The sequence below is a fragment of the Bos taurus genome, chromosome 10 (genome assembly GCF_002263795.3).
Source record: "Bos taurus isolate L1 Dominette 01449 registration number 42190680 breed Hereford chromosome 10, ARS-UCD2.0, whole genome shotgun sequence".
Lineage (NCBI taxonomy): Eukaryota > Metazoa > Chordata > Mammalia > Artiodactyla > Bovidae > Bos > Bos taurus.
In genome coordinates, this window is record NC_037337.1 from 25,902,520 (window position 1) to 25,928,044 (window position 25,525).

The 25,525-nt window shown below is 37.4% G+C and overlaps 1 protein-coding gene across 26 annotated transcripts in view; it reads left to right on the forward strand.

Moving 5' to 3' along the window:
• Positions 1 to 23,209, forward strand: part of HNRNPC (heterogeneous nuclear ribonucleoprotein C) — a 44,763-nt gene extending 21,554 nt beyond the window's left edge. For 10 of the 26 annotated variants that reach the window (XM_010809097.4, XM_010809096.4, XM_059890328.1 and 7 more), the window contains 7 exons: positions 2,986 to 3,263; positions 5,478 to 5,592; positions 6,393 to 6,440; positions 21,550 to 21,710; positions 22,229 to 22,342; positions 22,580 to 22,740; positions 22,840 to 23,209. In XM_010809097.4, coding sequence (XP_010807399.1) covers positions 3,023 to 3,263; positions 5,478 to 5,592; positions 6,393 to 6,440; positions 21,550 to 21,710; positions 22,229 to 22,342; positions 22,580 to 22,740; positions 22,840 to 22,923 — 924 coding nt within the window. In that variant the 5' untranslated portion in view covers positions 2,986 to 3,022 and the 3' untranslated portion in view covers positions 22,924 to 23,209. The remainder of the gene's footprint in view (positions 1 to 2,985; positions 3,264 to 5,477; positions 5,593 to 6,392; positions 6,441 to 21,549; positions 21,711 to 22,228; positions 22,343 to 22,579; positions 22,741 to 22,839) is intronic. The other 16 variants (XM_059890331.1, XM_059890332.1, XM_010809104.4 and 13 more) reach the window with 3 other exon arrangements.
• Positions 23,210 to 25,525: the final 2,316 nt, after the last annotated feature.

The window sequence follows — 25,525 nt, forward strand, 5'->3', positions numbered from 1 at the left end:
AATGCTCAAGATTCTTCAACAGATAAATGTTAAAGGGGAACTTATCTAAAAAGAGCATTAAAAGACATCAAATCTGTATCAGTGGGTAAGAGTATTACTACCCAGGGCTACACATTAGGTAGTAGAATTATTTTAAAAGGAAGAAAGTGATTTTACTGTGAAGTTAGTAGTTTTAGGAGGAGGAGGGAAGGGATTGAGAAAGGAATGCACATGGGGCTTCTAAGTATTGAGATTCTGTAGAGACTTGAGCTGCGTTAGCACCTATGGACAGTTTTACTGCAGTACCTTGTACTCACCCACTGTTGACTCAGGCAAGACCCTCCCTGTTGAAACTGCTTTTCCTAACATTTGTTCTTTTCCTTTCCAGTACATACTACCTGGATATTTTGATGTTCTTCAGTTTTCTGGCACTTCTAGGCGCCTAGTTACTTCTTCTGCTTCTCCCACAGTGATATATAACATGCATGTTAGCTTCTGACTTGCCCTTACCACTGTGCATTATGGAGTTTTGTTTGGGATGCATTGACACAAAGTTGTATTCTGTATGCTCTTCATAGGTTTTTGCTTTACTCACAATTAATTTCTTCTTCTTAAACTCAAGGAGAGGGATTTACCTGGTGGTCCTGTGGTTGAGAATCTGCTTTCCAGTACAGGAGCCTGAGTTTGTTCCCTGGTCGGGGAACTGGAAATGACCCCACATGCTGCAACTAAGATTTTGCAGACCACAACTAGAGATCCTATATGCTGGGGCAGAGATCCAAGATCCTGCCTGCCACAAATAAATAAATACTAAAGAAGAAACTCAGGGAGCTTTTACCTGGATTTATCACTTGTGTGTATATATGTGTGTGTGTGTGTGTGTGTATATATTTTTTGTGAAAAAATTTGCTGAAAACTGGCTTATGTCTCCACTTAAAATAATAGCAAACCTTAAGAGCCACGCAGAAGTATTATTTGAAACCAGTTAGGCCTCTTAGAGAAGGCAACGGCACCCCACTCTAGTACTCTTGCCCAGAAAAATCCCATGGACGGAGGAGCCTGGTAGGCTGCCATGGGGTCACGAAGAGTTGGACACGACTGAGCGACTTCACTTTCACTTTTCACTTTCATGCATTGGAGAAGGAAATGGCACCCCACTCCAGTGTTCTTGCCTGGAAAATCCCAGGGACGGGGGAGCCTGGTGGTCTGCTGTCTACTGGGTCACACAGTCGGACACAACTGAAGCAATTTAGCAGCAGCAGCAGCAGGCCTCTTAGTAGGTTTCTGTTTTGATTCCTCTTGGAGTTGTAAGGCTTTTTGGTGTTCCTGCTTAAGTTGAAAGGCTGTTAGTGGTTCTGAGTAGCCACTGTTAGGTTAATTTTTACTGCTGAGTGTCAAAAAAAATTGTAAAGATACAATTTAGAAACTCCAATAAAGGCAGGCTGTTTCCTGAATTTCAGAAGGCTAGGAGCTTTAAAGTTTTAGACTCAGTATGTGTGTGAAAAGACAAGATATTTGAAGGGTCAGAATGGTAGTGGTCATGTGTAAATGTTATACCATCTTTTTTTTTTTACATGTATATAAGACCTTTACATAATCCACAAGAACTAGTTTGTCATTTTCTTCTTGAGGATTGGAAAGTTATGGCACCCCACTCCAGTACTCTTGCCTGGAAAATCCCATGGGCGGAGGAGCCTGGTAGGCTGAGTCCACAGGGTCGCAAAGAGTCAACGCGACTGAGCGACTTCACTTTCACTTTTCACTTCCATGCATTGGAGAAGGAAATGGCAGCCCACTCCAGTGTTTTTGCCTGGAGAATCCCAGGGACGGGGGAGCCTGGTGGGCTGCTGTCTATGGGGTCTCACAGAGTCGGACACGACTGAAGTGATTTAGCAGCAGCAGCAGCAGCAGCAGACACTGCTATTCAGTACCTTTCAAGGGGTTAAATGGGAAACAACCTTAAGAATGTTATTCTAAATCTAGGGTAGATCCCATCTTAAGCCCTGTTTAACTTTGGTGGTTGGAGTGGGAAGGAGCAGAAGATGAAAAGCTGATAGAAAAGTTAAAGAATATCAAAACATCTTGCACTTTAAAAGACCTAAAATGATTTCGTGAATCGCCACATGGTTACAGACTATGCCTCTGTAACATATATAAAAATAATTTTTGTTTTGAAATGGTCTGAGCAAAGTTGTGTTTTCTTCCTTAACTGCTTCTGGTTCTTTTTTGATTAAGGCAGTGTTCTACCTTCTAGTTTTATCATCATCACCATCCAGCATTATTAAATGTCCTAGCTATATTTTGTACTGTTTTTACATAAAGAATCATAACGTTCTGTAAAAATGATATTGATATTTAAGTATCTGTTGGATGCTATAAATCAATCAAAGTACCTGGAAATAGGTTATTTCCAGAGTGAATGAGTTGGTTCTATTTATTGCCTTCATATAATAAAGTTAATTAAACTTTAAGGGCAGAGTGTCACTTGTCCACATTCATCTAGCTAAAGAATAGTTTGTGGGCAGAAACTGGACTTCTTTATGTGGCAATGAGTGAGACTCAATAAAAGCAACATGCAAAAAGGTGGAGTTATTGATAGATGGCAAGGGATGGTTCGATTAGCATGACTGGGACAGTGAAAAACAGAAATTTATGGTAGAGAGATTAGGTTCTGATTTGCTTGAGGAATTTTAAATAGTGAAGTCACTTGGGATTAATAATTTCCAAGAGGATTGTGTGTATTATGTGAAGAGGAATTTTCCCCCCTTGAAGTGATACTCTAGCAGGAATATATTACAGAAGAGGAGGTTGAATTTCTATAAGGATATATATTCATGGGCTCAAGTCTCTGAATACTAATAAACTTGATGCTGTGAGATCCATTTTGTTTAAGTTGACTGATAACTGTAGGTAGAATGGTTCAAAATAAGAGTAGAACAGGTTTTTACCAAGGATTATTTTGTTTTTAGCATCTTTTCACCTGAATGCATTTTTTTCCCCTCTCAGTTTTTCAGCTTTGTGAGGCACCATATCATCAAAGACAATGGCCAGCAATGTTACCAACAAGACGGATCCTCGCTCCATGAACTCTCGTGTATTCATTGGGAATCTCAATACCCTTGTGGTCAAGAAATCTGACGTGGAAGCAATCTTCTCAAAATACGGCAAAATCGTGGGTTGCTCTGTTCATAAGGGCTTTGCCTTCGTTCAGTATGTTAATGAGAGAAATGCCCGGGCTGCTGTGGCAGGAGAGGATGGCAGAATGATTGCTGGCCAGGTTTTAGGTAAGATCTGTGTTGAATTAATTTTTCATTGATTATGTAATTCAGATCTGGAAGTTTTTCTGTTCATGTTTTCTTTCTCTTTCTCTCCCTCTCCATAAAAGCTGTTCGTCAGAGAGGTGTTCTGCGTGTTATGTCTGACATCAGCCTAATAAAAATTAAAAATCAGGTTTATAGGTCTAAAGAGAATTTTAGACCTATAAAATCTTACCATTTGGTGTAGTAGAAACTGGATAACCCTTAGTTGGCAGTCTTGAGTAAAGTAGGAGAGAGAGGAACAATACTTCATCAGGTACTTTTGCTGCCTAAAATGTCTGTGTCATTTTGAACACAGTCGACTGGGTAAAGACAACAGAGCTTAGTCATGTGCTCTAGAGTCAGATATATGTTAGGGCCTTATAACTATGTGTTGGGCAGCCTACATAGCTTTTCTTTGTTAAAATGTGTGTGTGCGTGCATGCGCTACCTCGGTTTATTATCTATTCCTGAAGGTAATACTACTATGTGGTTGTCAAGAGAATTTAGATAACATGAGAGGATTAATTGAGGTGATTCATAATAAAAGGTTGTCTTATTTTAGTTCCCCAGTAGGGTTCGCCTCTGATCTAGCATGTTGAAATTTTTGAGAAATGAGATCTGAGCTCTATTCAGACAATTTATATTCTAAACTTGAGATCTCATTACATATGTTTCAGTCCTTTGCAAATTGTTGTTTGAAACTTGAGATATCTCATCTTTGGCCAGTGGATAGATCACCTTTAAGTTGGTTCCTGTGTCCTTGAGACCTTACTCTTGTGATACTACATTTCTTCTTGCTTACTGCACCACAGGATATTCTGGGTCATCTGTGTATCTTATAAGAGTGTTGGCTCCTTTTAATGGGAGTTATTTGGAAACCCACTCCCTGTATACTAGGAGTGTTTATTGAATTTTAATTGCATCTTGTTAGTTTCAGTGGGCAGAATAGGGGACACTTAGGTTTTTAAGAAAACAAAACGTCAGATTTTTATGTGCACATTGTGCCACAGCCTCAAGCAATCATATCTCTGTTTTTATCAAAATTACTCGATTTTGGATATTGACTTAATACAGTTTTCCCTTGATGGAATAATACATGTTTGAACTGCATGGATTCACATCTACATGGATTTTTTTTTTTTTAATGTGTATTAACATTACTACAAGAGCATTGGTAGAATCCCAGTGCAAAACCACAGATAATGAAGGGCCAACTGTAAATTTATATGCAGATTTTCCACTATACAGAGGGTCAGGGCCCTAACTCCCACGTTGTTCAAGTGTCAACTGTACTATAGTTTAGAATATCACGAAATAATTCTATGAGGTTGTAAAATCAGTTGGATACACAATGTAGTTAACCTTGTTACTACATTTTTTAAACTGCTTTAAAAAAGCCTACCTTTAGTTTTATAAAATCTTACGATTCCAGAGTCAAAACTGTAAAAGTAGGGTTGTTACAAACATTAATTACTAAAAATTAGAAATGAGTTTAGTGAACTAAGAACTCTGAAGATTATTCATAAATGTAATGGTGTTTAGCAGATAAGACAATGTACTTAAAAATCTTTTTCCAGTGGTCACTTGATGAACTGAGTTTTGGAGAGCTGGCTAGCTTTTATTTAATTGTTTTTTTGAGAAATTATCTCATCTGTTAAAATATTTGGGGGAACATGAATTCTTTGATAGGTAGTGGGTGGCATGGTGAGTGACTGGGCAGTTTGGCATAGATGTTTTAAAAATTATGTTGTATAAGGAAACTAGAATTGTTTTCTTTCGATTCTTTGCCTTGGAGTGTGTGCATGCATATGAAGATTTACTTTTATAACTGTTTACTTATAAGCAGTTCACTGTACAGTGTTTATTTTTTAATGCAACTTTTCAGTTTATCCTATTTGTAAGGAGAATAAAAATCCCCAGTTTCTCATTGAGGTGTTCAAGTCGAGGGTAAAAGGTATTAAAGGTACTTCATGTGTTTTGCATTTCTGTTTTGTTGTTACAGAACAGAGGACAAAGAAATGGAGGATTAAGTCCTAACCTTGTAAAAAAAATCTTGAGCATATTTTATATAACAAGGAAAGATGAGATACATCATTTGACTTTTGTTAATTATATGGCCATGTACACTCTAGAAAGGTGCAGTTTGAGACACCTCCCTCCCAACAGAGTTGTCAATAAAGTTTTTTTTTCCTCCCCCAGATATTAATCTGGCTGCAGAGCCAAAAGTGAACCGAGGAAAAGCAGGTGTGAAACGATCTGCAGCGGAGATGTACGGGTCAGTACCAGAACACCCTTCTCCGTCCCCTCTACTCAGGTCCGGAACTTTATTATTTATAACTGCATTGTGTCCATCAGTGGGCATCTTCTCTATCTGTTTTCTGGATGTGGGGAGGGTTAACTGTAGTATGTTTTATGTATGTGAAAGGACTGCTTTATTAATTTTGTGTTAATAGGCTTCATTTTACCCCATTTCCCAGAAAGTTGTTGGAATTCCTGAGATTTTTTACTATTAAAGAGTAGTTTGTTATTTAAAGTGTTAGTTGCTCAGTTGTGTCTGACTCTCTCGTGACCCCATGGACTGTAGCCTGTCGGGCTCCTCTGTCCAATGGGATTTCCCAGACAAGAATAGTGGAGTGTGTTGCCATTGCCTTCTCCAGGGAATCTTCCTGACCAAGGGATCAAACCCAGGTCTCCTGCATTGCCAGCAGATTGCTTAGTATCTGAGCCACCAGGGAAGCCCTACTAGTATAAATTAAATTCCTTCAAAAGGAGTTACTTAGCTTCCGAGAAGCTGGGGAGGGAGTAAGAAAGGGAAAGAGGATGACATAAGAATGTTTAATTTACTATTGTGTTTTTCCATATTCTTATTTTAGCTCTTATGTGTTGTCATTTTAGCAATCTTATGGCTAAATTTGTAGTTTGGCCACTGTATGTCCAGTGGCCTAAAGTGGTTGGAATTTAGTGATCTGTTGCTTAATGATTGGGCATTAGTCCGTGCTAATCTTGTTGATCTATTTGTTGGGTTGGTTTAGGGTGGGGTTTTTTTTTTTTTTTTTTTCCCATCTGCTGTTGTCAACAGCTCCAAATTAATCCTCTTTGGTATTTGTTTTTCAGCTCATCTTTTGACTTGGACTATGACTTTCAACGGGATTATTATGACAGGTATGTTTAAGATGTTTTCTCTTCCAATTAGAGGCTGTCTAGTGAGAATCATTTATTTTTCTATTTTGTGGTAATGTTCTATTTTGTAGTAACGAATAACAAACATGTTTTCAAATAAAGCCCCCTCTTTTCTGTCAGAACATAATGAAAAAAAAGTGTGTTGTTCAGTCGTGTTTGACTCTTAGTAGCCCCATGGACTGTAGCCATCCAGGCTCCTCTGTCCATGGAATTCTCCAGTCAAGAATATTGACTGGAATGGGTTGCCATTCCCTTCTCCAGGGGATCTTCCTCATCCAGGGTCTAACCCAGGTCTTTCACATTGCAGGCAGATTCTTTACCATCTGAGCCACCAGGAAGCCTAATGGAAAAATAACTTCTGCAAATCATTAGACTAGATAAGGGTTATTTTTTTGTTGATTTTATAGAACCAGTTTATATATATACTGACAAAGCATATGGAGACATGACAGGGCAAATGTCCAATATTTTCTGGACTAACACTTTTTCTTGACAAGTCAGTTTTTTGTTTTAATTTGTGCCACATAAATGTAAGGACTGACTTGCCTAATGATAAGTGGAGCAGTCTCATGTTCTCTATTATTTTTTTTGCATATTAGCTACTTAGATTTGCATTGTAGACGATTACAGCAAAACTATAAAAAAAAGATTCCTTAAAATTTCAGTAATCTTTAAGCAAACCAACCAATGCAGAATAGGATACAATAAGCATAGGTAATGAATTTACAATGCAGTATTGTAGATTGAAGATGATGATACAGTTTTAAAAGGCAGAGGGATTGGAATAATGGTTTCTTATGCCTCCAGAATAGCATTTATATTTGAAAAATCATGAGAAAGTTGATATAGATGCATCATCTCATTCTAAGTAAGGTTGGGAAAGGTTGTTTTAAGTGATGAATTTTGAAATTGAGTAAAAGAGATAGCAAGGAATAATGAAAACACTGAGATGTTTACAGAAATACTTTCATATGTCTTACCACTGCTATTTGGTCTTAAAAATTGATAACAACACCACTGTTGGCCTCACTAGTTTTTCAAGAGTGAGAGAATACCTTTAGTTGTTAATCTGTATTACTTGGTATTATAGAGTGACAGTGAAAAGTAATGTTTTTGACCTTCCATTCTAAACTTGGCCAATAAAAAAAGATTTCTGATGACTGAGTAACCAAACAGTGGCTTAATGAAGAGCTCCTTCAAATATATACTGAGGTCTAGTAGGGAAAACAAGCATGTTTACTTAAGAATGGAAAAACTTAGGAAAATGGTAGTATCAGTTTTCTCGGAAGTCATCCTGAAGATACTTTGTTCACAAGGTTAAGATATTTATTATCCTTAGTAACATCATAAATTAGATTCTTTAAAAGAAGATGGGAAATTGGCTCTGAGATGTGCTGAAAGCTCTGTGTCCTGTTATATAAGTGGGGGTTAAATCAGTCTGCTTAGTCACACCATTAAGAACATGAAATTCACATGAATATTTTAAGACATACATTTGGCATTTCTACCGCCTATTGTTACATTAGGGCTGCGGCTGATAGAGGAATCCAAAGGCTTAGTCACTTAGCAGAAAGGATTATGACCAGAGTCATATATCACTTCAGTTTTCTTATCCCTAAAATGATAATGCCTACTAATAGAGTTGTTATGAAGGCTAAGGAAATGTGGGCAAAGGTTGCATTATGTATAACCCTCAAATACTATTACGCTTCAGTTAATCAAGAATTAATCTTGGGTTTCCCTGGTGGTTGGGTGGTACCTACAAATGCAGGAAACATGGGTTCAGTGCCTGGTCTGGGAAGATCCCACAGGCTGCAACATTAACAGTGACATACATTATTGCTTCTGCATATATTGTTGACTCCCTTCATATTAAAATGAAGGGAATCATGGACACCCCACCATTCCTTTCCACAAAATCTAACGTCTCTAGCATGCAGTTCCTTATGTGACAGAAGTCTAAACTAATGCATAGTGAAATGAAGACTGGTGTTTATCTTGACATGTTTTTTAGTAGTTATTTCAAGTTTTTTGTTTACTAATATAGAACATTTTAATTTATATAAGAAAGTAGTATATCAGTGTAAGTTAAAGACTGCTTTTATAAGCATAATGACATTTTATAACCATAATGACAATACCACTTATACTTAAGATTGGAAGATTCCTTAATCATCCAAGTTTTCCAGACTTGATTTTGCAGGTTGTATTTTATGTTGTTTAGCATGTTAACGTGTCATCTGTATTTCCTCTGAACTAGTGGGGTAGATTTGGAGCCTAGTTCAGATTCAGGTTGTTTTCTTCTTTTCTTTTTTTGACATAGGGGAGGTCGGAGAGGAGACCAGAGTATTTCATTAAAGGTATTATGCAATTTAATCATCATTACCCTGACTTTTGTCAGAAACTTTAGGAATGTAAGCATTAGGTGTTTCTTGAGGAGATACATTTTTGATATCAGGGAGTAGGTGATTAATGACATTTTGTTAGGGGAATTAGAGTGATTTTTATTTTTGCTTGGGTTTTCATGGGTTTTGATGCACAAATTCCAAAGATTGTAAATACTTTTCATACTGGAGAATGATCAAACGTTAAAATTTGAGTCACTTATATATTAGTATATGCTATCTCTGAGGAGGCAACAGAGGATTGGATTCTACAGTCTTAATGCAAATTACTTTTTCATAAATTATGTAAATTAGGCCTGTCATTTTATTTGTTCTTAAGGCCATTTCTGATATAATATGTGTTGGAAGTTCTTAAGTGAATTTAACATAAACTACCAATGTGTGTGAGACTATCATTTTAGATATTTGTTAATGTTACTCAGATACACTGTCAGCTCTTTCAAATGGGCTATAAACTGTCATACGTAGTTTATAATTACTCAAAGATTTGTTAACACATTTTTTCTGGTAGGAAGACAAGCCCCAAAGTAGCTTTCTGATTTAGGGTGACTACTCATGGTAGGGGCTGATGGGCATGCTCAGTCCCGACTGTTTTCACCCCATAGACTAGCCTGCCAGGCTCCTGTGTCCATGGGATTTCCCATGCAAAGAATACTGGAGTGGGTTGCCATCTCTTCCTCCAGGGGATCTTCCCATCTCTCATCTCCTGCATCTCCTGCATTGCAGGCAGATTCTTTACCCCCTGAGCCATTGGGGAAGCCTTCATGGTGGAGGAGGATCTCCGCATCAGTTACCTTGATGTTGAAAGTCTTACAACCTGTAAGCTGACAGAGATCCATTTCCACTTGTATCCTGTTGAGTCTTGTTGCTTCTAGGGAAATCGTTGCTGGAGTAGTTGCTGTTGGAGGACTTCTTGTGTGAAGCAGTTCCTTTGAGTGATTTTTCTTTCAAATGCTTAAATGAATTTCTCTTAATTTCTCTTTCCATATAGATATTTAGTCATTCACATTTGATATTAATGCCGATTAGAAAGCAGATTGTGCCTTTGTGCCAGAAGTGCTATAATAAAAATAATTGGTACACTGTTGGAAATAGGCATTAAAGCTTTAATTTTTGTTGTAGCACAAGGAACCCTACTTAAATATAAAAACATAGCCATTTTTAGGAAAAGCTTTCAGATGGACTTTTTGTAGTAGCCCTGCTTTTCTTTCCCTTATAATCACCCAGGAAAATACTCTGGAATTACAGAGTTGTAATGATGCAGAAGTTTGTGAGAATACTAAAAATCATTAAGTTGTATGTACTCAAAGGGTTTATATTGGTTTGGTATGTGAATTATGTCAATTTAAATAAAAGAAATAGCACTCAGTTATGACAATGGAATAGTTCTTTCTCAGTCATTCTTCTGTAAAGAACTTTGGAACACAAGAAAAATCACATGCTTAGATTTGATAATAGGCTGTGATATGATAGCTAAGACTTGGCTAACACCTGTTAAGCAGGTTCAGAAGGACCCTGATTTTAGTTCAGTGGTCTTTGAGGACTTTATAATAAATAACTTGTCAGAAGTTGCACATGTTATTTGGATACCAGTGTCAACAGTGCATAAGGGACTGAACTGTGAAGTTGTTCCACTGGAGGTTTTTCAGAGTGCTGTTATTATGGCACATATAAGTACATTAAGTATTGCTAGTATACCATGAAAGGAGGAGGGAAGTAAGTCTACAAGCAGATCAAATGTGGCACATTTATGATGAGCACTATGTTATACAGTGAAGAAAGTGCTGTGAAATTAGTTGGCTGCTGTGTGTTCTGCTTTATACAGGATTGTCCCATAGAAAGATGAATTGTGTGCCCTTGGGGGAAGTGTGAGCTCCCCTGTTAAAATTTAAAGAGCTCCAGGTTGTTTCACAAAGGGCAATATTTGTACCTGCCTCTGATATTAAACAGGAGATTTTTAGACAGACAGGGTGAGGATACAGGGTTATGAATATTCGTAGCATATTTGGGGAAGCAGCCAGATGTGATTGGAAAGAACACATTAAGTAGTTGTGTCCTATTAGCAGTGATACCTTATTAACAACCCCATGACTAGAAAAGAGAAACTGGAGGGGGAAAGACATTTACATTTACATTTGTAAATGTTGGAATGTGGAGAAATTTCTGAGGTAGACTAATCTTGGCATGATTTATTGGGTCACAGTTATCAGAGCAGGTGCTTTCTGGGGCTAAAATAATAAGTTGAGATGAGATTTTTATTTTTATGAAGAGAATTATGCCATTAAAGGCATAATCTTTTGTTAAGTGACAAGTCTGTGAAAGGTTTGAGTTCTTAGAATTTGGGGAAATAAGCAATTCTGTTGATACTTATCCTACAGATCTTTTCCAATAAGATATGCTTACAGAAAGTAGAGAAAAGAAATTGAAGTGGGGGAATCGCCATTGAAAATGCAAGACAAATGAAAGATGGTAACAACCATCATAATTGTTAAACTAATATCTGAGCCCTTATTTTGTTCTGCTGCTAAGTCGCTTCAGTCGTGTCCGACTCTGTGCAACCCCATAGACGGCAGCCCAGCAGGCTCCCTCGTCCCTGGGATTCTCCAGGCAAGAGTACTGGAGTGGGTTGCCATTTCCTTCTCCAATGGGTGAAAGCGAAAAGTGAAAGTGAAGTCGCTCAGTCGTGTCCGACTATTAGCGACCCCATGGACTGCAGCCCACCAGGATCCTCTGTCCTTGGGACTTTCCAGGCAAGAGTACTGGAGTGGGGTGCCAGTGCATTCTCCCTATTTTGTTCTAGGCAAACAATATTTTAGGTTTTGAATTAGTCAAAAAATACAGTATTGGATTTGAGGTGCCAACGCCCTTATTGGTGTTAGAGGAGCTGTCTTCTTGGCTCCCTCCTTTTCTTTCAATTTTCTGATATTCCTGAGCAACACTGGATCTGAGAGAGAGAGAGAGAGAGGTTTTGGATGTATGTACAAAAGAAAAGTGTGGAATATTCAGGTTTTGGAGAATTGAGTGAGATCATCTGCTTGGAAAGGCATGTGATTCAGAGAACCAGAGAGTTCTTGGCTACTTGGGAAAGCTGAGAAATGTTTCTTTAGTTGACAGTTAAGATCTTCATTTTAGGCAAAGGGTGAGAATTTTCATTTGCTAATAGCTCTTCTGTTTGCTTCTTATGGGAAACTAAACATGTAGTTCTCAGATTTTAGATTAATGCGTAGATTTGTATGATTACGCTTTGAGCATAAATGTGATACTGTTTGACTTGAATTTGTGTCCTGGACTCTTGTTGAGAAAGTGGGAGATATGTATTTGAAGGGGAAGCTTTTGCATCCATATCAGAGAATCTGTTTTGTGGCTCTGAATTAAGTGGTGTTCTGGGTATATTATTACCTAACCATAGGTGACCTCTGCTGTTTAGGACTCTCCATTTAGATATGCTTTGTCAAGCTCCTTGATGTTAATTTTTTCTTTAAAAACCTAGCTTTGTTGAGATGTAATTCATTTTAAAGTATACAGTTCAATATATATATTCAGAGTGTGACTACAACCATGATACAATTTTAGAACATGTTATCACTCTAAAAATAAACAACTTACTAGCAGTCATTCCCTATTCTATTATCCCCAGGCCTCGCAACCACTTTCTATATTGTCCTTTTAGTTACTAAATCGTGACTCTTTTTACAACCCCATGGACTATACCCACCAGGCTCCTCTGTCCATGGGATTTCCCAGGCAAGAATACTGGAGTGGGTTGACATTTCCTTCTCCAGGGGATCTTCCTGACCAAGGGATTCTTGTCTCCTGCATTGGCAGGTGGATTCTTTACCACTGAGCCACCAGGAAGGCTGCCTTTCTATCTGTAGCTTTGCTTATTTTGGACATTTCATGTCAGTGGAATCATGAGGTATGTCTTTTGTGACCCGTTTCTTCCATGTTTTTTTCCAACAGTTAACCCATGTTACACTCTGTATTAGTACTTCATTCCTTTTATTACTACTGCAGTATTTTATCCATTCATCAGTTGGTAGATTTTTGAAATGTTTTCCATATTTTGAATAATGCTGCTCTGAGCAGTGGTATACACATCTTGCCTGGGCATATGTTTTCATTTCTCTTGGGTATGTACCTAGGAGTAGAATTGCTGAGTCTTAGGATAGTTGGGGGAAACTGCCATACTGTCTTCCAAAGCAACTGTACCATTTTACTTTCCCATTAGCCATGTATGGCATATATTTCTTTGCCAACAAAGGTGCGTCTAGTCAAGGCTGTGGTTTTTCCAGTAGTCATGTATAGATGTGAGAGTTGGACTATAAAGCAAGCTGAGTGCTGAAGAATTGATGCTTTTGAACTATGGTATTGGAGAACACTCGAGAGTCCCTTGGACTGCAAGGAGATCCCACCAGTCCATCTTAAAGGAAATCAGTCCTGAATATTCATTGGAAGGACTGATGTTGAAGTGGGAACTCCAATACTTTGGCCACCTGATGCGAAGAACTAACTCATTGGAAAAGACCCTGATGCTGGGAAAGATGGAAGGCGGGAGGAGAAGGGGACAACAGAGGATGAGATGGTTGGATGGCATCACCGACTCAATGGACATGAGTTTGAGTAAATTCCAGGAGTTGGTATGGACAGGGAGGCCTGGAGTGCTGCAGTCCATGGTGTTGGAAAGAGTCAGACACGACTGAGCAACTGAACTGAACTGAACTGAGCCATGTATGAGTTTTAATTTCTTCATGTCCTTGCCAACATCTGTTTTGTTGTGTCTTTGTTATTTAAGCTATTCTATTGTGAGGATTATCTTTTTGTGGTTCTTATTTGTATTTTCTTAAAAGCTGAGGTTTAGTTTTCACGTGCTAATTGGTTGTTTCTCTGGAGAAATGTATTCATATATATTCTGTGGCCAGTTTTATATTGGGAAAAGCTTTTTCACATATTTTTGGTATAAGACTCTGAATACAGTAACTGATACTATCATTTTTGAAGTTTATCACTCTTAGTTTTTTTTTTCTTTTAAATAACATAGAATTCTAGACTCTTTGGAAATTATATATAGAAAGTAAGTAGACGTCTGTAAGGAACAAACTAGAACAGTGCTGTCCAGTAGAACTGTGTGATGAGGTCAGTATTCTGTATCTGCACTTTTGGTGTCATAGACGGCCACATATGGAAAATGCGGCTAATGTAACTGCAGAACTGAATTTTAAATTTGTTTTAAATAGGCACATGTGCCTAGTTACTACTTGATTTGATAGTACAGATCTTAGAGTGCTACAAACTTTGTTGTAAGTATAAGAAAGAAAAGGACCAAGGGCTGCTCTTCAGAAGTTAGGGAACCCAGACTAGTTTTAGAACAAGCTGGCAATGTTGAAAGAATATCCAGGAAACTAGTTATTTTTCAAGGGGTGGGGGGAGAGATATCCTTTTGATAAATAGGATAAGATTCTATTTTGATGCAAGGACTTACCTGGTGGCTCAGATGTAGAGAGTCTGCCCTGCAATGCAGGAGATCTGGGTTCAATCCCTGGGTCAGAAAGATCCCCTGGAGAAGGAAATGGCAACCCACTCCAGTATCCTTGCCTATAAAATCCCATGGAAGTAGGAGCCTGGCAGGCTGCAGTCCATGGGGTCACAAAGAGTTGGACACATCTAACACATACTTTGATATCTTAAACTATAATCAGAGGAACAAGAAAAGAAGTCTACCAAATAGAATTTGACTTGTTTAGGTGGATAAACTTCTTTTCCAGGACTTTTATTTTACAGGGATAAGTATCTTATTACTATGAGATAGAATAGTTTAGCAAGAGGAACAGATTGATAGAGTACAAAATGTATACTAGCAGGAGCTCGTCAATGGAAAATTGTCCTTACAGGAAGCATGGCATAATAGTCTTAAATTATATACATTATAGGCACAAGATCTTATTTTTATATTGTTATCAATAGTTTGAAAAAGGATTCAATTTTGTGGTTAAATTATTATTGAACTTTTTTCAATAATAAACTAATTTTCTTAGGGGAAAACTCCAGTAGTTTTTATAAAACTAGAAAAAGGGGAGCTGAATCCTACTGGCTTTCCAGCTAAATGATAGATTGGTTTGTTATTTGTTGTTGATAATGTGACTTGTGATAAATTCTTTCTTATAGGCCAGTGTAGGAAAATTTATTTTCTCAATATTTGTTAAGATCTTACTATGAAATACAGTGGGTCACAGGTAATAGTGGAAAATAGATGGCCTCGGAGAAGATGGACAGGTTGAACACATACAGAGCATGTTAAGATACTGTGTATCTTTAGTTTTTACTCTGAATGGGAGGATGGCCATTGGAGATAGTTGAACAGAAAGGATCTTATTTTTTTTATTATTTTAAGTAGACTATTGTGAAAGGGGCTGATGGAATTACGCAGACAGTCATTTGGGGAAGGACCAGGGAGGTGACAGTGGGAGTGCTGAATAGTGGTTGTATTTGAAGCTAGTGCAGACATACATTTCTTCCAGACTTTTGTGAGGGCTGAGAGAAATCACTGATGTCACCAACGTTTTGGCTAGGAATTTATAGGAACAGTGATGGGGAAAGAACATAGAAGGAACAAAGGTTTGGGGTGAATATAACAGTTGAGTTGTGGCTGTGTTAATATAAGCTCCTTATTAGACATCCACTTTGAGAGATGTTAATTAGGCCAGTAGCAGGTGTGGAGTTCACTGGGGTCAAGGGTAGGTTTTCATAATGGAGGGGCACAAGACTTTATAAAGCGATTCAAGAGAGAATGGAAAGACAAATTGTGGAGACATCATGTTTTTTAGTTGTTAAGTTGTGTCCAACTCTTGCTACACCATGTAGCCTGCCAGGCTCCTCTGTCCATGGGATTTCCCAGGGAAGAATACTCAAGTGGGTTGCTATTTCTTTTTCTAGGGGATCTTCCTGACCCAGGGATTGTCCTCTGTATTGGCAAGCGTATTTATTCTTTTCCACTGAGCTACCAGGAAAGCAGACATATCATACAAAACTTAAATTTTACTCTTTTGGATGTACGGTTTCTACCTGCATAGCCATGTATTTACCAGTGCAATCAAGATATAATTCCATACCTCCCAAAAATTTGCCATGAAGCTTTCTTGTAGTCAACTCCTTCCTCCACTGTGTCCCCTGGTGATCACAAACCTGTTTTCACAGACAACTCCTTTAAAGAAATTTTATTGTAAGTGAGAGAGGTATACTCTGACATGGCTTGACAACATGAGAATTTAATAATGAGTGGTTCTACGTATTTCTAAGTTACTGTTTATAAACAGTATTTTTCATAAATGTTGTTCATTCGCTCAGTTGCTGTGACCGGATGGCCTGAAGCTAGGCTTCCCTGTCCTTCACTATCCTCCAGAGTTTGCTCATACTCAGGTGCATTGAGTCGATGGTGCCATCCAACCATCTCATCTTCTCTCGCCCTCTTCTCCTGCTCCCAGTCTTTTCCAGCATCAGTGTCTTTTCCAATAAGTTGGCTCTTCACATCAGCTGGCCAAAGTATTGGAACTTCAGCGTCAGTCCTTTGAATATTCATGATTGGTTTCCTTTAGGATTGACTGGTTTGATCTCCTTTTGTAGTTTTCGCCTTTTAAAAAAAATTAAAATTGGACCACACTGACAGTTTAAGACATTATCTTTTGGAAAGATCCAAAGTGATATTTGGGAGTGTTTATTGAGTACATCATGACAATTGAGTAATAGTGTAATTCTTTGAAAATTGAGCAGACTTGAAAAGATTTCCATGGATGGAAAGTTTTATAAACAGTTTAAAAGTTATTTTTCCTGATACTATTTTGGATCTAGTCTTGTTTCAAAGGACTCAGAGCAATCTATGTTCTATCACCCAGATTATTTTAGGTGAATTTTCAAATTGCCCTCCCATGAAACATAGTTTTAGATTAACATGGATTACCAGTGAATCCATGAAGAAAATTCAATATAGTTGCTTAACTTAAGCGGCTTTTCATATTTTAATGAAATGTGTCATTGACTTCGCAAGAGTACCTCTGAATACTAATATCACCACTACTTTTCAAAAGAAGATTACAGAGCCAATTATTGATTGCTTTCATTGATTCTACAAATACAGAGGTTATTGATTCCTGCTCTTTGTAAGTATCAGTGTGTGTGGTGTTGCCCAGCTTTGATCACTGTGGTGCAAGGTTCCTAAACCTTACAGAGGTACTGATAAACCTTTGTTTTTCTGTTTTTTTTTTTCTTTAGCTGAAAAAAAGTTAGTTAAAATTTGATGTTTTGGTACCCTTATATATTGAATGAATCCTGCACAGCAGACCTGTTAATCATTAAGTCCCTTAATCATTTAGTTGAGCAGTACTTGCTGTTTTTAATTTTAACTGTTGTACAGGTAAGCTGTATCCTTAATGGACCAAAAGAGCAGTTTAAAGAAAGTTAAGGACCATAAAGTGCAACTGTGTAAATTGACATTAGTAATTGACACTCTGCCTTATGTTATCAAAACAAGTGTTTGTAGTCATATCCAGTTTGGTTTCTCCCAGACTAATCAAGGGAACATTTGTGGAAGGGTGCCTACAAATAACAATTAGAAATTGTTTCTTAATTTAGAAATAAAACAAATTATAATAATTTCACTAGTGGATTTATTTTAAAGGTCAACAGGGTAAATTTCACATCATGAAAACCGGGTTTGAGGGTGAATATTGATACATCATAGCTTTATTTTAATATAAAACTGAACTAAACATGTTACATAGGCATGGGGGGAGAGTTTCCCCAGTAACTCAGACTGTAAAGAATGTGGGAGACCTGGCTTTGATCCCTGGCTTGGGAAGATCTCCTGGAGTAGGAAATGGCAACTTACTCCAGTATTCTTGCCTGGAGAATTCCATGGACAGAGAATCCTGGCAGACTGTATATAGTCTATATTGCAAAGAGTTGCAAAGAGTCGGACATGACCAAGTGACTAATTCTTCATAGTCATTTTTAGCACTTTTCCCTTAGGTAATTAAAGGCAACAGTCTACTCATTCATAAAATAAAACTTTGAGATTTAAAAAAAATAGGTACTATTAAAATTTTATTGTAAATTTAAAAATTTTTTGGCTCCTAAATTATGTGTTTAAAAGAATTTTATACCATAGTCTTCAGTAATAAGTTTAAGATAATTTCATTGTGTTAATTACTAAAAAGCAATTTTAAGACATAAAGTCTACTGAGGGTATTGTGCTGTCAATCCAGTCTAATGAACAATTTGGTAATTTTTTTAAAAAGATCAGAAGACAATTACCTAAATCACTCACATAAGGTTTTTCAGATGGTTTTCTAAAGAGTATAATGTTCAAAGATGCCAATTACTGAAGGCCTTGATTTTTTAATAATTTTTATTTATTTTTAACTGTTAGGTCTTAGTTGCAGCACGTGGAATCTTTCCTTGTGGCATGTGGGCTCTGTAGTTGTAGCCTGTGGCCTTTTAGTTCCCTGACCAGGGACTGGAGCCCACATGTGCTGCATTTGAAGGCAGATTCTTAACCACCAGGGAAGTCTGGAAGACTTTGATTCTGAACAGTTCCTTTAATTCTGGTATTCATGAGTATCATCAGTAGTTGATAACTCTGCTCATCCAGTGTACTGCTCATCCACACAAGGCCAGATAGATAAATGTTGTAAAACTCCTTTTCTTTGTAGAAAATCTGTACAGCATAATATTAGGTAAGGGGTGTGTTGTGAAGGTTTACTTTGGATGATATATTGGGAAACTTAAAATTGAAGTTGTATAAGTTGTAGATTGTTGTAAACTGAAGCATTCACAGAATTTTAGCAGACAGTTGGAGGGAGTGTCTGACATCCAAAAGCCCCCAAATATAGTAGCCTATAAAATCTGACCCTTTTCTAGGAAAATCAAAGATAATCAGGAAGAACCTTCATCTTGAGATTTTTCTGTTGCAGATGAATAATGTAGTGGGAGAAAAAATATTTCCTAACCCTTGAATGAAATTATAATGAGATTGTGTGTTTAAACTGAATTTGATGAGTCAGTATTGTAAGGGGGGCGGTAATCTTAATTGATTGCCTAAATCTGTCCAATTTTTAGGACCAGAAGCAGTTATGGTTCATTAAGTAAACATTCTGGAGAATATAGGTTTTTGCCAATACTTTATTCTAGTTGTTTCTACTTTGATAGTAGTTAAGATGTATTACTAATCAGGTTTTCTGAGACCAGAGGTCACTGTGTTACATTTAGTCATTGAAGAAGCTTGCCTTTGAATGCCTGTACATTTAATAAAGGCCTTGTAATGCTCATGTTTTAGCTTGGAGAACAGGGTAGAGGGGTTTTGTTCTGTTTGTTTTATCTGTTAGATTACTAGCTAATGCGTGTCCAGAAGTGTTTTGATTTATTTAAAATGATATTTTAGTTGCCTTTTTGACTAGATTTTATACCAACACTTAGTGTCCAGGTTCTGAACTCAATGGAGTCATAGTTCTCTTAAGTGTTCAATGCTTGTTCTCTAGTAACAATTTAACTTTCATGAAGACTTTTTAATGGCTTGGGCTTTATAATTAGAGAATTCAGCTCTTTCATTACCTCCTATGATTTACTGTATAACTTTATTGTGGGGGAAGTGGTTACTTAGTTTGTACCTGGTTCTTGAAGCTATTATAGGAAGCTTCCTATTATCTATTCTATAACCAAAAAGATTCTCTCAGTAGGTGTTGTTTTTCTCTTCCTGTTGTCTTTTTCTCATGTTTTCACATTGATGAGCTTTGGCATCTTATAAGGCATGGTCTACTTAAACTTCCTTGGAGGAATGTTTGTGAGTTTTTTGAGAGCCCATTTTTGCTTAAGCAGCAGTTAAGTTCTGTGACCCTAAAAGCCCTTCAGCATAACCAGTTGATCATTTTTCCTCAGAGAACTAAACCATTTGACTTCATGTTCATGATACTATTACATAAATCGAAAATATACACTGTTTCTTCATTTTTGTTACAGCAGTATATACCCTGGTAAGATGAAGAAGTATGGTGCAAAAAAGAAATTACAGTGCCTTACAGCCTAGGGAATCTGGAATGGCTAGTTCATTGGTTTGGAGACTGATGCCGTGAGTGAGTGGGTTGGAAGATAGGTTAGATCTCTAAATCCAGCAGGGCTCAGGCATGAGCTATTTCATGCCTAAAAGGTGTGGTAACTCACTTTTTTACTCCCAGAAATTGTACAGAGTATCACAAAGCAAGGTAGTTTCTGAACACTGATATTTTATAGTTTCTGGATCATTGTACTTTGGAAAATTTGGGGCCAAAAGACAAACAGCTTTATGTAAAAATGGAAGAAAGTAGTTACAATAAATAGTTACCAAGTGGCTCTTTTGGTAATTCCCATAAATGGATTAAAACTGACAAACAGCTCAGTTAATACTCTTCTACTGAGAAGAAACCTCTGCAGAAGCATGAGCCTACTTTCTGAATCATAGGATCTTAAATTTTCTTATTTCCTAGGATTCAAACTTCCTTATTGGAACTTAAAACAAAGCATGACTGTTTTAATAATCAACCTTTAAATTTTCTTATTTCCTAGGATTCAAACTTCCTTATTGGAACTTAAAACAAAGCATGACTGTTTTAATAATCAACCTTACCAAGGGTTGATTCTTTGGCAGAATGGGAAATCAGTAACTACTGTGTTTTAAGAGGGAAAGGTATAGGGTGGTTGGTACTAAAATCTTCAGGATTAATAGTAAGTTATTCCCTCACTTATTTGGTAGTACACACATATTCTTAAATTAGAAAAATGTTCCTGTCATACCTACTTGCCTTGTTAGAATAGAAACATTTTTATATTTTTAAGGTTGAGCAGAAGAAAGAATTGTCTGTGAGACTGCAGAATAAATGTTCTCACTTCCAGGATTGGAGACTGTTATAAATTCAGAGAAAACTAGCCACTGATGAGGTGTATAAGAGGGAAATGCATCACATTATATAAGGGTTTTAAAATTTCAACACTTTCGCCCAGTCGTGTCTGACCCTCAGCGACCCCATGGACCGTGCCCTCCAGGCTCCTCCATCCATGGGATTTTCCAGGCAGGCATACTGGAGTGGGGTGCCATTGCCTTCTCTTTGAGTGGAGCTTATGCTAAATGTTGTTAGAATTGATAGTGGTATGTACATCCAGCTAACACATATGAAATGCCTGTTATCGTAGGCCAAAAGCAGTTAATCATGGAAGTTTTATATAGTTCAATCTAATACTATAAACTAGTGATAATTATTTGTATGCGTCTGTGGGTGAAAATGTCAGGGATTTAGCTAATAATAGCACTGTTTGCAAAGTTGGTTAATTGTAGTCATTTGTGAGTACTTTATTTGCTTATAATATTGTAGCACATATATGAAAGGAATAAGATCAAAGGCAAAGGCTATTCATTGTAAAAAGTAAGGTTCTATAAGTAATGCCATTGTACACAGGAACCTTTATGTCCAGAGCTTAATGCAATCATTGTGTGTATGTGTGCAGTTGCAGTATTAAAAGGAATAAATTGGCCTTTTGAATGAAATTAACTTAGCAAAAAGAAGTAATTGCTAGATGATTGACAATAATATATCATTTTATAAGGGTACAGTTGTTGGAATCTTCCTGACTTAGTTGTGAAGAAATTCTATTTTCCTTGTATTCAATAGGATGTACAGTTACCCAGCACGTGTTCCTCCTCCTCCTCCTATTGCTCGGGCTGTAGTGCCCTCAAAACGCCAGCGTGTATCAGGAAACACCTCACGAAGGGGCAAAAGTGGCTTCAATTCTAAGAGTGGACAGCGGGGATCTTCTTCTAAGTCTGGAAAGTGTAAGTATTACTGCAGCTTTCTGGTTCTGATATTTCTCGTATGTTGAAATTCAGAGATCAACACAGTTAATTTATCTTTGTACAAATAACTTTGTGTAGTCAAATAATGGAAGATGAGAAAATAGTGATTAAGGGGCCAGCTCTAGGTAGCCGTCTGTCCTTAAGGCCTTGGTAATTTGAAAAAGTCATTAGATTTTAAGGAGTTGCAACACCCATTCAGTGTATAAAATAATGTTGCTAAAACTAGAAAATGCTTTAAAATAGAATTGAGGGGTTTTTTTAGCAGGCTTACAAAAGTAATAATGCTGCTGCTAAGGGAATAGAGTCATTAGATTCAGTTTTCATCTAATAATCAAAAGGTCAGTGACCCCCCTTACTAGGACAATCTGGTATAGGCTCCATTTCTCTCCAAGGATCTCATGTTGACTACTATTGTATAGTCTAGAGGGGGACTGTGTTTGGTTATCTGGTAGCTTCTGGTACATTTGATTTTAATCTAGGTTTTTGTTTGTATTAAGTGAAAGGAGATGACCTTCAGACCATTAAGAAGGAGTTAACCCAGATAAAACAAAAAGTGGATTCTTTACTGGAAAGCCTGGAAAAAATTGAAAAGGAACAGAGCAAACAAGGAGGTAAGTGGTCCTATTGCTTGTTGGGTGTAGAGTTAGTTACCTAAGCTAGTTGCAAGTACATGTTGAAATAGTGGGGTGTAAAGCAATTGAATATGAAACTTATGGAATTTGAATTGGGAAGGGCATTTTGTGGGAGGATTTAGATTTGTGCTGCAGTTCTATGATCTGTTAGTGGGGATTGTCTACATCCTGTGGACATTACTTGCCCCTAGACAGACTTGTCCTTCTCATCCCCAGTAGAGATGAAGAATGATAAGTCAGAAGAGGAGCAGAGCAGCAGCTCCCTGAAGAAAGATGAGACTAATGTGAAGATGGAGTCTGAGGGGGGTGCAGATGACTCTGCTGAGGAGGGGGACCTACTGGATGATGATGATAATGAAGATCGGGGGGATGACCAGGTGAAAACCACGGGAAAGGAAAGAAAGAGGTGGTGGAGGGGGGATCAGGGACCCATGGAGTGCCTCTAACTCCATCCTATTTGTGTCTGTTTCTCACAGCTGGAGTTGATCAAGGATGATGAAAAAGAGGCTGAGGAAGGAGAGGATGACAGAGACAGCGCCAATGGCGAGGATGACTCTTAAGCACATAGCGGGGTTTAGAAATCTTGTCCCATTATTTCTTTACCTAGGCGCTTGTCTAAGATCAAAATTTTCACCAGATCCTCTCCCCTAGTATCTTCAGCACATGCTCACTGTTCTCCCCATCCTTGTCCTTCCCATGTTCATTAATTCATATTGCCCTGCGCCTAGTCCCATTTTCACTTCCTTTGACCCTCCTAGTAGTTACGTTAAGTCTTACCCTGTAATTTTTGCTTTTAATTTTGATACCTCTTTATGACTTAACAATAAAAAGGATGTATGGTTTTTATCAACTGTCTCCAAAATAATCTCTTGTTACACAGGGAGTACAGTTCTTTCCATTCATACAATAGTTGCTTCCCTGACAACAAAGGCAGTCCTCATTAGTTGAGTAGAACCTGAGAGCAGCTTTGAGTTAGAGGTATGTGTGTTAAACCCCACATAAGAGTGCTGTGTGGGGCTGTTCAACACAAATGTAACAATGTATTTTTGTGAATGAGAGTTGGCATGTTAAATGCATCCTCTAGAAAAATAACTAGTGTAATAGTCTTAAGATTTGTTTTCTAAAGTTGATACTGTGGGTTATTTTTGTGAACAGCCTGATGTTTGGGACCTTTTTTCTCAAAATAAACAAGACCTTATTAAACCAGGAATTTGGACAAAAAATAAATACCCTGATTTTTTTATTTTTGTATTTTATAATTGTTTACTTCAAATTCTTTGTTTCACAGCAGCCTTCACAAAACCCCTAGAATATACTAGATATATTTATCTTTGAGTCGTAATTATTATGCATACCAACATACACTTCAACTTAGGTTTCATTGGGGTGGGTGTTGAATCAACGAGACAAGTAACTCGGATTGAAGTGGAGATTTGTTTGCAAAAATGGCTTTTAATGCCTAATGAAAAAGTTTGGGAACTTCCTTAAGCCTTATTGTCAATGTTTTGTGATCCAGTTGGCAGCTTTTTTGATATTTTTGTTGAGTGCTGAATTGTTTCATCCTTAAGTAGAAGAGGTTCAAACATGTCAAGAGTGAAACAGCTGGAGAATGAAACTTGTCTTCTCTTCCATTTTGTTTTTTAATTGCCGTTTATAGCCCCAGTTACCAAATGGATTCTGAGTCTGTGCCTCAGTGTTTACTGAAAATTGTAGAGCTATTTCCTGGTCTTCTGTAGTCTGTTCCTTCCTAAAAACTGAGGACAGAGTCACACATTTATTTTACTTTCAATTAATTCAGTCCATTCAAGCTAATTTTAGGCATGGTACTAATTAGCACCCAAACTTGGACTTACTAAACCGCTTTCAGGTTTGTGATGCTTGCCTTGTCCTGAAAGGCCCTTTTTATTTATGTTTCATGCTTCAGTTTTTCCAGCAGGACAGGACAAAAACATGGTTAGCTTGGGCTGTTAAAACTTATGCAAACCTTAGATTTCCCAGAAAGTTGCTTCTGTTTCAGAGGCATTTATATACAACTTGGTAGGGACAGAAGTCATGTCCTATTTATAAAGGTTCCATAAATCACTTTATCTAACAGGTTGACAAAGTAGGATAGAAGGGAAAGGCTGGACTATGGACTCCCCTTGTAGCTCATGTCACTGTATATAAGTAGGTTTTGTTAGAACCTTGGTCAAAAATACTTCTAACGGCCTTGTTTCATATGTTCTCATATGTTACACAAACTCAGAATTTAGCACATGACCGATGACAAGAAAATAAACTAGATCCTTAGAAGAAGGGTCAGATTTCTAGGTCAAAGTTCCAAGATGCTATTTTGTTAGCCATCAGTATTTTAAAATACTGGCCCACTTAGCCCAGGCATGAAAAGTGTCTGTTTTTCATTCCATATGAAACCAAATATTGAAAAACCTATGGAAAGCTCAAAACAAATAAAATACAGTGTTGCATTTGCTTGGATATAAAATTTAGAAAAATGGGTCTTCTCAGCATACCATGAAATCTAATACCCTTGAAGCTTTAGGGTACTTTTATTTAGAGATCAGTTTTTAAAATGTACTTTTTCTGAGAACACATGGCTGGCCTGTGACCACACTGACTGACCATTGTTTAGTCGCTAAGTTAGTTGTATCCAGACCCCATGTTCATCACTGGTGAACTAATTTTATTTTCAGGAGAGAACCAGGAAGCATCATTACTGACTATACCTGGGAGAACGAAGGACTTAGCCACATTAAAAAGTTCTGTACAGTTGACCTTTTTATTTAGTATGAGGAAAATTCAGCTGCACCAGTATAAAGTGGGGTTTGAATTTGGGGACCCTAGTTAAGATCACCTTGACCAAGAAAATGCATTTCAGTTGAATTCAGAGGGGTCAAAGAAAAAGTAGTACCCTGATTACTTGCAGAAACTAGTTAACAGTAGTAAGCATGTGTGACATAGAAATGAGGGTGATGAGTAAATCTTATATATAATAATGCAGAGTGGGGATACTAAGTAGCTTTAAAGAGCCTCGCTTGCTTTATCAGTGCTGTAACTCACAGAGAACAGGTATTTCTACTGTGATGTTTGAATAATAAGGGACACTATGTTGGAGGATTTTTAGTGTTTGGAGAAACATTAGGGATAAATTAAAAATTTGGCCAG